A 16,374-nucleotide genomic window follows, 5' to 3' on the forward strand; every position below is an offset into this window, starting at 1 on the left:
TCAAACTCTTCAGTTCATGCTTTCGCATCTAAAAATTATGTAAACTTCTCTTGCACAAACGTGGCACTTTCTGAAAAGACTATGTCTATATCAGTTTCAGCGTATTTTCCCATTTTGTTTTCTTAACATAGTTAAATAAAAATGAGGCAAGAGAATCTTATTATGTAGTATGCACATACATAGTATGTTACTGAAATGACTAGTCTCAGAAATTATTTTGAGAAATGATAATAAAGGTATATTTTCAAATGGCACTTCACTACTAGAACTGGCTTACACTCAATTATTCCTTATATCTTCATCCCACATTCTCATGATCTGAAACATGTGTGGAAAGTTGTATATATCTTAGATATTCATGTTGTATAAATTTAATGGAAGATTCTAAATTTTCTACCTCTGTATGGATACACTGAAGGGTCCTCAATAAGTGTACAATGAATTCATATGGTTTGGTATTTCCTGTCACAACTATGCCTTCCAATAAGCTTTTCATGCCAAAAAAAGATCAGATTATTATTTTCTTGAATATGTATAATTATATACATGCATTAATTTTTAAAAAGAATTTCTAAAAAACTGTTAATACTACATATCTACTAATATTACTCCTTTGAAAAATTTTAACATCAAGAAATTTCTTTTAACTAAGGTATTGATTTTCACTGAAGTATCACATTCATAAACAATAGGTGCAAGATTAATGTTTGGCTGTAGAATAATCAGTAATAGAGTACTGGGTTTTCAAAAGCTAAAATTCTGAATATTATGTTGCCTATTTAATGTAAATATGAATGATTTCTGGTAAGTGAATAATAACCATGGAATGCATAAAATATCTTTGAGCACCGTATCTGTCAGCAGACAAATGCAGAAACATACAAATCCAATCTTTGACAAAATAGTACAAACAAAAAGCTCTCCTTATTTGCCGCTTAACTGTCCTTCTCACTTCTTTTCTCTCTTGAGTGCCATCTTCTCTCCCCAGTATCAGGCTAGGCAGTATTTGCTTGCTTGCTTTCTAATTGTTCTTTGCAAATGCAAATAAGGATCTGTATCAATCCTTTATACCTCTGACTAAAACTCATACACATCAATGTATTCACTCTCTTGCATGTGCTTGCATTTAAACCTTCTATTTCTTACTGGAATAAAAGGATTGTCTTTTATTAAAAGATGGTAAAGCAATAACCAGATGAGGAAGACTTGGGAGAAAAGAAATTTCTTTGTATGTGGCATAGTAGTAAAAGAGCTATCTTTGATGAGAAAATTACTGGAGTCTTTTTTTTTTTCATTTTTTGGAGGCAAGGGCAGGAAATAAAAGAGAGATTGTGGCTGGTATTATCATTTTTTTTCCTTTATCTTTTTAACCAGCAAATTTGTAGATGTCAGGGAACAGGAACCATTATCTGTGACTATAGCATTGGTATCATGCTCTTTCCCCTTTAGCATCATACTCACACACCCAAGGGGCTCAGAGTTTCAACTGCTTCAAGTGGCTCCGAAACCTCTCAGGCAGACTAGCATCAGAGGCAGAGAATGCAGAGTAGCTGCTCAAGAAAAAGAATGGGAGGGGGCTGGTGTGATGGTCTTTCCCAATCACATATAATTACGTGAAAACCAATATTCACTGTGATTGCTATCTCAATTCTGCAGCCTACTAATATGCTACTAAAGTGATGTGGTGCTGAAGCCATTTCTTTTAGGGAGTAAGATGATGGGAGATAGGGGCAGACAATAAAGAAGAGCCTCAGCTGTTGGGCAACAAGGCTGTGTGGATGTGAGGTTTACAGAGATGCATGATCTTTGTGATGATGCTCAAAATGTTATACGATGTCAAGGGAAATGTATTAAACATTTCTAAACAAACTAAAACCATGCTTTGGTTATGTAAAAGTAGTATTAATCAAAATAAATTGTGTGAATTGCCTTACATTTATGCTTAATTACCATGTAGTACAATAATGATTATGTGATTATTTTTGTCAGATTAATTTTGCTATAAATTTAATTACATGTGTAAATTCTAAATATTCAGCCCTCATAACTTAGTGTTTTTAAACAATTATTTACTGACCCCACTCCCTCTTCTACATGCCAGATACCAAACTGCATACTGGGAATAAAAACAATAAGACAGTCCTTCCTCCCATGGGGCTTACAGTCTTGTTGAAGAAAAAACAAGTATGAGGCAAATGTCAAACAGAACTCACAATCAATGTATTTTTAAATGAAGGTAAGGACATGAAGGCAATACCAATCCCAGTCCTAGGGTATCAGGTAAGGCTTCAGTCCCTCAGAGCTGATCCCTGAAGACCCAGTAGAGTTAGCCAAAAGAGAGGGGAGAATAAGTTAGTAATCCAACAAAAGAAACAGGAAACTCACAGGTCTCAGAAATGAGACCCTGCAAGGTGAGTTTGAGAAACAGCTCAGCTGGAACACAGTGCAAGAAGAGTCCTGAGACAGTAAGGTTAGTGAAATAAGGAGGACTTCAATATCATACTAAGGAATTTGAAATCTTAACAGTAATGAGGAACCACTGCAGACTTCAAAAAGGAGAATGACGTGATCAGATTTACATGTCACATCAGATGTGGCTTTACTGTAGGGACTGAAGTAGTCGAGCTCATACCTGGAGGTGAGTAGGGCAGTCAGAAGAAGCCAGTTGCAGTGATTTAGGTGACAGTTGCCAGAGGTTCAGGTCAGGCTATTAAGAACAGAAAGAAGTGAATGGGCTTGAGAAATATGTAACAGGTACAATTGAAATGTCTTAGAGATTGATTAGGTATAAGAGAAAGAGGATTTGGGGATGGATTTCTGACTTAGGCAAATGCATGATGCGATGGTATCTCAGCAAAGCGATCTATTACTGAGATAGAGAGGAGAGGAAAAGAGGCAGGTTGATGGGATTTCTATTTGATTTTTGTTGATTTTGACAGAGGAGGGGCACAGGAGAGCATTCGAAATTATGAGTTCCTCTAGACAAATTCAGTTCTATGTGTCTGAGGAGCTTGGAGATCTCTGATAGATGATTGGATATATAGGTGTGAGGCTAAGAAGAAAGATCTAAGCTTAGACACATATTTGGGAGACGGCATCTTATATCAGCTGAAGCCATCAGAGAGACAGAGAAGAGGGCCAACATCAGCAGCTCAAGGAAACCCAAAATTTATGGGATGATCTGATGAAGAGCCAATTAGGAAAATAAGTAGGAAGAAAGCCAGTAAAGCACATGATCACAAAAATCAGGGAAAGGAATATTTTAAGAAGGAACAAGTAGTCAACAAAGTCAAGTACAAAAGAAAATGTAGGCTGGTATAGCCGTTTACAATTCAATAATCTGTACCTATTAAAATGTCTGGTTCTTAATTCCATTTCTTGATATTTAATCAATAAAAATGTTATCCTGTGTGTCCAATGAGACAAAGAATAGTTTATAAAAGTAAAAAAGAAAGAATGTAAATATCCAAAAACAGAGAATTAACTCGAATATTATAAACTAATCTTGTTGAATATGTCACAGAACTTGAAGAGAACAAAATAGATTTATGAGAAAAAGACTTTAATGAATGTTAAATACAAGAAGAAGCTGGTTTGAAAACAATGCATACATAATAACAGCAGTTATTTTTTAACATATTTCTCTAAGCGTATGTAAGAAAAGCTACAGAAAGAGCTGGAAGAGTATACACCAAAGTCCAACAGTCAACTTTGTGAAGAAAGCTGGTATTTAGTTGGGTCTCTGGTCAAGGAGACCTTTTGCTTCATTTGTATTTACAGTGAAAATGTTTCCATGTAACAGTTGTATAATAAAATATATTTTTAAAATGCTATCAAGAGATCAAACAAAATTAAAACTGAGAAATAACAATTAACTTAATGGTTGTTTAGTAACTTTAATAAGCATAGATTTGGAAGAATAAAGGGAATAGAGGTTAGATTATAATGAATTGAGACAAAACAGAAGGAAAAGCAGTAAACAGAATACAAAACAGAAACTGAGAAGGAAGAAAAATGATATTCTTAGGAGGCCTCGCTGCTGACAGGTTAAAAAAAAATTAGAGATAACAAAGCTGATAAGGCTTAGTACCTGTTGCAGTGTCAGGCATAACAATGGCAAAGTCTGGAATAATGGGAGTAACTTACTAAAGAGCCAGATCAAGGAAGTTTACGTGAGAAAAGAAGATTTATTATGGTTGGATATATGCAACATCCCCAAACTAATAACCAAAGAGAAGAGAAAGGTGGAAAAGAATTCTCAAAATATCTCAGGGTTATAACAAATGAAGGGCTGACATTGGAAGAATACAAATAAATAGTCTAATTGCAAGATGAGAAATGTTTTAAGGACTGGCTGGTTGGTGCTACCTGGAATGACCAGAACGAGCTGAGGCATAATCTGGTACGAGAACAAGACTATGTATTAGTATTGGTTGTAACATTAGGTAATGGCGTATGTTCATTGCTGTGAATCAATCAGAATTTGGAAGTAAAGCGTGTTGTCAGCTGAGCATATTAACTGTCACTCATTCTCCTTCAACATGTAAGAAGTGATGAGTGATAAAGCATCATTCAAGCATATTTAACATAGTCCAAGAATTTTGGTCCAGCATTAAACAGTAGGAATTGCTTAGGATTAGGGTATAAATATAAATCTCTTTTGAAACCAAAGCAGGATGTCCCCAAATGGCTCTGTTCTGAAGAAACCAAGTCTCTCTCGGTGGTCATGCTTTTCTGGAAAAGTCTTAGAGGGGAGATACATGCTAACAACAAACTAAAACTTCTTACTCACCCAGAACAATGCGTCCTTACTGGAAAAAAAAAATACATTCTGGTCCAAAGCTACTCTTATAGAGGGGCTATTCACATTCTGGTAAAAGAATAGGATGATGAACCCTATGCTTTGGATGGTCCTGATAAGCAAACAATTTTAAATCACAATAAAATCATTTGTGTCCTTTAAAAGACAATGCATAGCAACACTGGATTTCATCGAGGGGGTGGTCAGTGGGAGGACAGAGGTGACATTACAACATGAGACTCAAAAGGAAGAGACTGAGAATTTTCTGGGTGCAGACTTCAGAGAATTAATTATTGACATCTACACAGGAAACTCTCCATTTGGGTGCTGCTCTGTGTCATGTTTTGTCATACCTACTGAAATTATATTAGAAACCAAAATAAACTTTTGTATTAATAGCTCTCACCTTACCTTAAGAGTTCTATCTGTAGAAGAGGCAAATTTCTCCTTTGGCTTATCCTACAGGCGGCCTTCTGAGAATCAGAAGAGAACAACCAACTTCGATCATTTGAACATGGAGCATCAACTAATACCTATAGAAAAAAACGACACATAAGTCAAGTATGCACTGAAAACATATCCTCAGACACAAAGGATATAGGGAAGCTAAATAAATTGTGGCAAAAATTAGCAAATAAATAAGTAAATTTATTTTAAAATTGAAAATACACTATGGTAAGTTCTTTAAGACATTTCTTCACTAATACCTTAGAAAAGAATTTCCTGTGACTTTCAGCAGTTAGGTCTTTTTCAGTGGACAATGGGAATGAGAGGACTAAAAGTCTACTAATGTCTACTAATATTTCATATTCTTGTTGACTACAGCAAAAACTTTTACAAAAGTTACTCATTTTATTTTTTTTTTAAAGTCACTCATTTTAAACAGATGTTACTATATTCCTGAATTCTCAGCATTTATATTTAAGAACTAATAATTCAATTTCAGCTTACTGAAATGCTCTCTTTTTCTTCAACTGTCATACTCTGATACAAAATGTTACTGAATTAAAGCAATACGGTGCACATGTTTGTGTACTGACTCAGATAATATCTGATCTCTTCCTGAGTATCTCTGAGGTACCTGAAAATAAAAAGCTTTCTATAATCCCCAATCCCAATGTTACCGCTTCCTTTGAACATGCTGACCATCAAATAAAAACTGCTTCCATGTTTACTTTATCAGAATTTCCCAGGGTACTGAGAAACTGTATCCAGCTATTTCTGGAAGCAGATGGAAAATAACCACAACAAAGCAACATAACAGTAGTATCAGTGGGAGTCTATCAGTCTGTCACAATGTAATAAAAGTACCTTGTCAAACGTTTCAGGCTGGGCATCTCCCATTTCTCTGCCATCCAATTCAGACACTTTAATTACATTTACCAAAGGCTGTGGGATGAAAGATTCTAAAGTCTGCCTCAGCCACCGCAGTCTCAGACTATCGTATTCATTACAATGAAGATAACCTAAATATAAAGGATTAAAAAGTTTTTTAAAAAAGTGAACATAATAGAATTGTTAAATTTCTACTTTTGATCAAATAAATTTCAGAAATACATTGGTTCATCATAATTACACAGGAACAGGGCTGAGAGGTAAACATTATGACTGTCTTATGTTTAAAGACTTAAGTACACTCACAAACACTTCATAAAACATTTACCATAGTCATGCCTACAGAGCCTCTCAGAAGCTCTCACCATTTATTTACACAAATTTAATTCTGAAGGTAAAAACCTTTAGAGAATTATAGATTCCTAAAGATATACTATACAACCAATACCTTAGACAAACAATTCTCTCTTAAAGCTCTTAAGAGTAAATGATATATAAAGTTCCTTCCAGGTCAGAACACCTTGATTTTAAATAAAGGAAGGTATGTGGCATGTGGAAAAAAGCATGTAATGTGTAATTGGTTTTATGATAAGAAAGGCATAGGCTCAAATTAAGAATTATGAGACTCCGGAAAACTGACTCAGCTCTCCTACAGAGTCTCACTTTCCTTATCTGTAAAACGGGGACTATAATAGTGAAGGAGTTTAGAACACTCCACTCCAAAATATGCTGCTTTGGCATACTGATTATTTTGAGTTAAAAGCACTTGAATAACAAACAGCAGATGTGGGAAGGGCACTGTGACCTATCTTTTCTTCCTAAAAGCAGGAGATGAACTCCCATGTGAAAGACACCCTCCTTATACCAAGAGGAAAGAATATTCTTATCACCAGAGACAGGGAGTCAAGGCCAAGAGAAAATATATGTGTATGCTTTACTCCTGTCACTCTGTCTTATGTCAGTCACTGCCAGAAGCCCTAATAGGATACAGGAGAAATTTTACTACCTCTACCTTACAAAGTGGTTGTTAAGATGAAATGCTACACCTTAAACTTATACAGTACTGTATGTCGATTACATCTCAATGAAACTAAAAGAAAAAAAAAAAAGATTACCTGTGATAATTTAGTAACATATCTAGCATGTATGACGTGCTTAGTCGCTCAGTCATGTCCAACTCTGCAACCCCATGGACTGTAGCCTGCCAGCCTCCTCTGTCCATGGAATTCTCCAGGCAAGAATAATGGAGTAGGTAGTTGTTCCCTTCTCCAGGGGATCTTCCCAACCCAGGGATCAAACCCAGGTCTCCCGCATTGCAGGCGGATTCTTTACCATCTGAGCCACCAGGAAGCCCATATCTAGCATTGAACTGCAAAAGGAGTAACAAGAAATGTTCATAATGATTACTAACAATACATGTAGTAGTAGTGGCTTCCCTGGTGGTTCAGTTGGTTAAGAGTCTGCCTGCAGTGTGGGTGACCTGGGTTTGCTCCCTGGGTCAGGAAGATACCCTGGAGAAGGAAATGGCAACCCACTCCAGTATTCTTGTCTGGAGAATTCCATAGATAGAGGAGACTGGTGGGCTATAGTCCATGGAGTCACAAAGAATTGGACATGACTGAGTGACTGATTTTCACTTTCTTATAGTAGTAATTATTATCTTGAGTTCCTATTAAGGGCTAGGCAGTGTTCTAAGACTTTACATGTAGTAACATATTTAATCCTCACAAACCTCAGGTAGATAATTTTATTATCATTTCCGTTTTACCGATAAGGAAACTGAGGCAAAGAGAGGTTAAGTAATTTGCTCAAGTTTACACAGCAGGAAACCAAGACACCTTGGCTCCAGAGCCCACCTACTTTTCAGCACCATGCTGTGCTGCTTCTCAGACATAGAAGGCGCTTGGTAAATTGTTTTCTCCCTAATAAAAAAGTTGTTTTGTTTTTCCTATAGTTAAATATATATTTATAAATATTTATATATATTTATTATAGTAACATAAATTTCAAGCATATTTTCAAATGTACAAAAGTATAAAGAAAGAACACCAAAAATTACCTAAAACTCAGTCTTCAGATAAGCATCATTTAACATTTTCATTAAATAATCCTACCATATCTCTTTATGTCTACACCTACATATAAAACTGATATAAATGGAATTATATATTTTTGTCTTTTTTCCATCTTACTCTTTATCTCCCCACTGTGTCAACTGCCCAACCACCCATCAAAAGGCACCTATATTATCAACCTGATATACATATGCTTATATAATTATATGCATATACAGAATTTTATTTACACATTTTCCTGTCTCCTGACTCTCCACATATCAATACTTCAAAGGCAATACCACCAACTCAATCAGCAGAGATGCAAATCATTTTTAAAGGCTGATGAATAGTATATAGAAAAAAACGTGTCCTCTTTTATTCAACCATTGCCAATTTCTGGGCATTCACACAATTGTCATTAATAATAATATGCTTTTGAACTGTGGTGTTGGAAAAGACTCCTGAGAGTCCCTTGGACTGCAAGGAGATCCATCCAGTCCATCCTAAAGGAAATCAGCCCTGAATATTCATTGGAAGGACTGATGATGAAGCTGAAACTCCAATACTTTGGCCACCTAATGCGAAGAACTGACTCATTAGAAAAGACCCTGATGCTAGGAAAGACTAAAGGCAGGAGGAGAAGGGGACGACAGAGGATGAGATGGTTGGATGGCATCACCGACTCTATGGACATGAGTTTGAGCAAGCTCCAAGAGTTGGTGAAGGACAGGGAAGACTGGCGTGCTGCAGTCCATGGGATCGCAAAGAGTCGGTCATGACTTAGCAACTGAACTGAGCTGAATAATATTCAATAAGCATCTTTATAAAGGTGTCCTTTCATAATGTGCTTTTATTATTCATGTGATATTACCAGAAGGATAGATAGGTTTTAGGGTAGGGGAATTTTTAGTTTTTGCCCCGCCTCCAAAGTCTCACAGAAGTAATTGTTATTATTACTCTGTATAATCCTTGCTCTCTAACACAATTCTTTTCATTTGTCTATTCACCATTTGGTTTTGCTTTTCTGCTAACTGCCTATTCTTATCATTTGACCTTTTGTTCTCCATTGCAATATTTATATTTTTCTTAGTAAGAAGTAAGATGTATTTTCAGTTTGAATATTAACCCTTTATCTGCCATGTGATTTGCAAATATGTTTCCTAAATTGTTTCCTGAATTTATTTGTATTATCTTTCTAAATACATGCTTCACAATTGTTTTTGTCAGTCAAATCACTTCTACAATTTCTAGGTTTTTTCGTTCTATTTAAGGTGGCATTTTCAACCATTAGATTAAGTGTAATTCAACTAAACATTCACACAGGCCACATTTGGCATCATCATACATAGGACAGAAACCACATCTTGCCAAGACAGCAGGGTAAGACATTCCTCTTTCATCGAAGGCCCTGTGGTGGTCCACACAGGTGGTAATTCAGGAACAAGCTGAGCCTCGCTGTGGGTAGGTGCAGTAGGTGCCCTGGCTTAAAAGTCCCATGTCCCACGGAGCCAATTCTCTTCTAACAATTCCACAGCCATTGCTTCCAGTAACTAGGACATGCCCAATTATACAAATTACAAGAGTCACTATACCCAGACAGACCCAAAGCACGGCATCCCCATAAGGTCTTTAGGGTTATTTATTCCTTTTCCTAGTGCACATGCATTTTAACTAATCAAGGTCATTTTTATCACAAGTCTAGAAACAAAGTAACAATTTCTCTCAGGTTACCAGGGAAACAAATCTAGAGAACTGACGGTGAAATTCTAATGTAGAGTGGGAAAAATTTTTGTAAAGTCTTTGCTCATAAATATCTGTATATACATATATACATACATATACATATGTACACACACACATATATAAATATATTGTTATTTTTCTGATTGTCATTCCACTGTAAAAAACTCTGTAATGACATCCCATCATCCACTAGATAAACACCTAGTTTTAATGCAAGGTCTATAATAGTGAGACCTCAAGAGCATCTTTCAATTTTAACCACCACACCAATTATTTCGGCAAAGTGATGTTTCCACTTTTTAACATGCTGTGTAGGTTTGTTAAAGCTTTCTTTCCAAAGAGCAAGAGTCTTTTCATTTCATGGCTGCAGTCATTGTTCACAATGATTTTGGAGCCCAAGAAAATAAAATCTGTCACTGCTCCCATTTTTCCCCCTTCTATTTGCCATGAAGTGATGGGATTGGGGGAGAAGGCAATGGCACCCCACTCCAGTACTCTTGCCTGGAAAATCTCATGGACGGAGGAGTCTGGTAGGCTATAGTCCATGGGGTCGCTAAGATTCGGACACAACTGAGAGACTTCACTTTCACTTTTCCCGTTCATGCACTGGAGAAGGAAATGGCAACTCACTCCAGTATTCCTGCCTGGAGAATCCCAGGGATGGCGGAGCCTGGTGGGCTGCCATCTATGGGGTCGCACAGAGTCGGACACGACTGAAGCGACTTAGCAGCAGGAGCAGCAGACGGGATTGGATGCCATGATCTTAGTTTTTTGAATGTTGAGTTTCAAGATAGCTTTTCAATCTCCTCTTTCACCTCCATCAACAGGCTCTTTAGTTCCTTTTCATTTTCTGTAATTAGAGTGGTATCATCTGTATATCTGAGGTTGTTGATATTTCTCCCAGCAATCTTGATTCCAGCTTGCAATTCCTTCAGCCTGGCACTTTGTATCATGTATTCTGCATATAAGTTAAATAAGAAGGGTGATGCTACAGAATGCTGACATACTCCTTTCCCAGTTTTGATCCAGTCCATTCATTGTTCCATGTCCAGCTCTAACTGTTGTTTCTTGACTCGCATACAGGTTTCTCAGAAGACAGATAATGTGGTCTGATACTCCCATCTCTTCAAGAATTTTCTACAGTTTGTTGGGATCCACACAGTCAAAGGCTTTGGCATAGTCAATGAAGCAGAAGTAGATTTATTTCTGGAACTACTTTGCTTTCTCCATGATCCAACAAATGTTGGCAATTTGATCTCTGATTTCTCTGCCTCTTCGAAACCCATCTTGTACATTTTTATTTCTCTGTTCCCATAGTGCTGAAGCCTAGCTTGAAGGAGTTTGAACTCAGAGGATGGCATCAATTTAGGGAGGGGTTTCAGAAAGGAGTAGAAAATCACCTTAAAGCTTCATTTGTACAGATAGAACATTCTTTTTTATTTAGTCTACATTGTTTATTTTGGGTGGTTTTTGGAGGATTCACTAATGCAGCTTATGGATAGGTGTCTGAAAGTTTTTATCTTAGCCTGAAATCACTAGAAAAGAGCCTAAGACAAAAGTTTACATCACAGAAGGGTACGATCCCAGGGAAGCAAGAGTGAGAAATAAAAGGAAGTAAATCATGCAAGGAGGGAGCACAAATGTAAGAGGGTTTGTAATCAAGCTGGCTTTGTTCAGTTAAATCTCATTCCATTTTTCTCTTTTTTCTGGTTTAAATATCTTATATTCTATTTCTGTTCTTTTAGTGGTAACCCTAAAGCATTTAACATGTATATGTAGAAGAAACACCTAAAATAATCACTCTCCACCATTTTTCCTAAAAGATACAAGAATCTCATAACATTTCCTCCTAAATAAGATGCTATTGTATTGTGTATTGGGATTTATTTGCGCTTATATTTTTTAACTGTATAAAATGTTATTATCATTGTCTTCTATATCCAATGACTGTTAGATTTTCCCCATTATTTCTCACTTTCTTCTTTCTTCAATTCTTTTTGTATCTTCCATTTTACACCTAGGATAGCTTTCCCTTTTCCTTCAGAATTGCTGGTGACAAACTACACTTTTGCTCTCTGTCTAAAAAAAAAGTCTAATTCACTTTTTCTCTTCAATGATATTTTGATGAATGTATTTCTGGATTGACAGTCATCTTTTCTTAGCACATTGAAAACATCATTCCTCTGAATGCCAGCTTCCATTATTACACTCAGAGGTCACTCCTCAGTCCAACTGTTGTCCTTTGAAGGTAGACTGTCCTCTCTGGCTGCTATTAAGATGGTTTTTTATTTTCATAATTCTGCAGCTTCACTATAATGGTCTATACTGGCTTAGCTCTGGTTACAAAGTTTCAGAGGGTATGTCCACTCCTCCCCTACCACTAAAACTGAAAACAATCTTCCTTTCAGTTCTTTGGAGAGGACAATTTCTTCCTAGTTTACCTTATTGGAGGGAATAGCATTTTGGAATCTCAGGTTTATACAAGTTAATCTCCTAATAGATGCTTTAATTGAGCAGGCTCTGGCTTCTTTTATCCACATGTGTTCATGAAGCAGTAAGTTTTCTAGGTGAAGTAAAAAAAAAAAAAAAAAAAAAAAATGCTCTCAAGTGAAAACCCAGCTTCAATGCTCAATTTACCTCCCAGGTTCTCAAACTAACTTTTGGCCACTGAGTATTTGGAGAACACTGACACACTTTAAAAGATTTTGCTTTTCTTTAATATTATATCCCACACTTTTAAGTTATTTTCAACAGGAGAGTTGGCTAAAACACATAGTTTGTCATATCACAGGAAACAGAAGTCTTAGTTACCTCTATATCCTTCAGATGAGGAAGGAAACAGCAACCCATTCCAGTGTTCTTGCCTGGAGAATCCCAGGGACAGGGGAGCCTCGTGGGCTGCTGTCTATGGGGTCGCACAGAGTCAGACACGACTGAAGCGACTTAGCAGCAGCAGCAGCATATCCTTCAGAGCTCTATATCTACCATGCAATAACTCACACATAGTATGTGCTCACCAAATGTGACTCACTTGATGTAAAATATGGCATTATAATAAAGATATTTAAATTGCTAAAACTGAAAATCAGGGCAGCTTTTCATTAAATTGTAGCTTTAGTCAAGATCCTCAATTCAGCATTTTAAAGTAACTCTCAGTTGAAATACAGCTTTATGCTATATTATAGTTTGGTCTAGACAGATTTTATTTGAAATAGGATTAGATTGGTTAAACTTTAAAAAATATATAATATAAGGCATTACAATCCAAGTTTCATATATATATATATACATACATACATATATATATATATATACACACACACACACTCTCTCTCAGACTCACTACATCGAGACAGAATTAATTTCAAGCTTAAATTGCCAAAAATAAACCAAATCTTTTTTTTTTCCTCATCTAAGTAGAAAAGGGGATAAATTTAACAAATTCTTGAAAAAGTCATTGAGCTTTTCCAGGAATAGCATTTGGAGTCTCGGCTTTACTTTTTCTCTTTTCTACTACATGTTCAAAATTATCACTGTTGTTATTATTCCCAAAAAAAGATGCATTTAATGCAGGGATTTCTTGGAAGGCTTTCTAGGAAAGCTGATTTCTGAGTGAAAACCTGAAGATTGCAGAATTAGCAAAGGGGAAGAAGGGGAAAATGGTACCTGTAGGGTGTGCAAAAGGTTCAGAAGGAGAAGGGCAAAAGCAATTCGGTAAAGAGTCTTTCTAATGTTCTCTACCACCAAAAGCTAACTAGATGTAAAAAGGGTAATACTGACAGCAAAGAGAATTTCATGTCAACCCTCAGCAAGAAAGTTGATCAAGCCACTCTATCAAGCTGGGTCATTCTTAACTTGTTAATGCTTTCCTATTTAGAATCAAGTGTTTTTTTTTTCCTTTTTCTATCAACACCAGGACATTACAAAGGCTCCACTGACAAAAACAGAACAATAAAAAACAATGGACAGTCCCTCACCATGCTATCAGGTAGGAGCAGCTAGACCAGAAGAGAAGTAGACTAATTTTTTTTAATCATCCTAAGATATGAGCTTTTTAATCATTCAAAGCTGTGATCCTCCCGACCCAGAATAAAGGCCAGTACTGATCTGAAGAAATTCAGAGGATAAATGCACATTTAGTACAGCCATCATTTTAAGTTTTGCTTATAAAAGCTTTTTTTAGCATGGCTTCTGCATTCCAGATTCAAGCACTGTAGCTAACCTAATTTGGGATTTGAGCATCAGCATGAAGACATCTGTACTTCTTAGTAAACCATTATCATTAGCCCTTTTTAGATGAAAAGCTACTTTACTTGGACTACTGCCTGTAACTCATTGCCCTTGATGTAAGAACAGGAAGATTTTTCTATACTTCAAACTCCTAGAATATATCCACTTGCCTTTGGATTCCTAATCTGAATTTCTTTACCATAAACATGTTAAATATTTATAGCTTACTAATGAGGATAATCGGAGAAGGCAATGGCACCCCACTCCAGTACTCTTGCCTGGAAAATCCCACGGTGGAGGCGCCTGGTAGGCTACAGTCCATGGGGTCGCTAAGAGTCGGACACGACTGAGCGACTTCACTTTCACTTTTCCCTTTCATGCACTGAAGAAGGAAATGGCAACCCACTCCAGTATTCTTGCCTGGAGAATCCCAGGGACGGCGGAGCCTGGTGGGCTGCCGTCTATGGGGTCGCACAGAGTCGGACACAACTGAAGCGACTTAGCAGCAGCAGCAATGAGGATAATCTAGGATTAAAATGCCCTCTTTTCAAAATGGTACCCAAATTTGGCATTTCTCTTCCATTTTTCACAATACTAAAAATTCTATATTCAAGACTGACGTAACAAACAAAATAAGCATGCTATCAAAGAATAGAGGGTAAAAGTAATAACAAATACTCCTTATAACACATGATTCCATAAAATTTCATTTTCAGCTCAAATTATAAAAATAATAAAATAAACTTACAAAATAATCTCTTTTGTTGTGATTTCTTACCAAAAAAAAAAAAAAAAATACAGCAAGCTTCAATAACAGTTTTAATCACAATTTGAAAACAAACAGTATGTTTTCACCTAAAATATACCGTTAACTGGTATACTTGTACCAATGCCTAGGTACAACTGGATTCAGAGTTCTTATAAAAATGTTTATAAACTATTTCAACAGGAATGCTCTCAAAGGAAGATATATATTAGCAGTTCTCAAACTAGGATATGCATGCCCTGGGGATACATAACAACTTTTAAGCGATAAGCAAGCTTAGATAGTTTCAAAGGAATCAATTTTCAGATCATCACCTTCTTAAAAAAGGACAACACCTCTGGTCAAGGCTTCTCCTAGCTCTTCACCAACTTTATAAATGAGGAGCACACTTCCCTCCCATCCAGAATCTTATTACAGCAAGTTGTGCCAGGGCTCAGAAACCCCCCACAGCACTCCAAACAAAGGCAGTTCAGCACACTAGTGCTTTGGCTGAGAAAGTGAATGAGTCTCCTAATTAGGCAACACAGTCTTTTAAAATTGGTTTCCAATCCTCTGCCTTCTTCAAAATCAAAAACAGACCAAGCGTTTACATAGGTTTACACGGTTCTTACATTGGTTTACATAGCGTGTTTATATAGTAGATTAAAATAATGGTTAGTGAACAAGATCTATGTGATTAGGGTTATAATTCAGGAGTTTAAAGAACTAGTGAGATTACTATAATTCTCAACATTCCATCTTTTCATCTCTATGAACAGCATTTGCACTTATAAAAACAAAACTATCAAACAAAAACCAGACAGAATTGAAGCTGAACCCTGTCTCATCTAGCCATAAGTAATTTTCACCCAGGGAAACCTGAAGTAATAGTTTAAAAGTCCCAAAAAATTTGCAATGAATGCATTACTTTTAACAAATATATATAAGAATGTATATTACATATATTTCATCCTTTTTGTACTACTAATAATAGCAATGATAAGTCATTTCGAAAGAACTTTTAAAATCTTTAGAATTGCACCATCCAATACTATACCCACTTGCTACATCAGGCTGTGAGCACTTGAAATGTGACTAATCCAAATTAAAATGTACCCTGTGTGTACAATGCACACCAATTTCAAAGACTGTAAGAAAGAGAATGCAAATATCTCATTGATAATTTCTATTTTGATTACATGTTCAAATAATATTTTGAATGTGTTAGGTTACAATATATTATTAAAATTAATTTCACCCGTTTCTTATATTAATGAGATTGCTCAAAAACATTAAATTATATATATACTTCATGTCATATTCCTATTGGACAGAACTCTCTTAGAACCTTATGGTCCAATCATACAAAAAATGAGTTTAAATGTGTATGTTTTTGTTGCATAAAAGTATGACCAGGACATCAATGTAAGACTCTGAAGTGTAAAAGCAACAATAAAACTTTA

At 36.1% G+C, this 16,374-nt stretch overlaps 1 protein-coding gene across 2 annotated transcripts in view; it reads right to left on the minus strand.

Moving 5' to 3' along the window:
• Positions 1-16,374, minus strand: part of NSUN3 (NOP2/Sun RNA methyltransferase 3) — a 60,962-nt gene that overhangs the window by 34,706 nt on the left and 9,882 nt on the right. For both annotated transcript variants that reach the window (XM_081547601.1, XM_081547608.1), the window contains 2 exons: positions 6,113-6,267; positions 5,213-5,334 (listed from right to left, as the gene is read on the minus strand). In XM_081547601.1, coding sequence (XP_081403727.1) covers positions 5,213-5,334; positions 6,113-6,267 — 277 coding nt within the window. The remainder of the gene's footprint in view (positions 1-5,212; positions 5,335-6,112; positions 6,268-16,374) is intronic.

This window comes from Giraffa tippelskirchi, chromosome 2, assembly GCF_054371585.1.
Source record: "Giraffa tippelskirchi isolate mGirTip1 chromosome 2, T2T-mGirTip1v1.2.pri, whole genome shotgun sequence".
Lineage (NCBI taxonomy): Eukaryota > Metazoa > Chordata > Mammalia > Artiodactyla > Giraffidae > Giraffa > Giraffa tippelskirchi.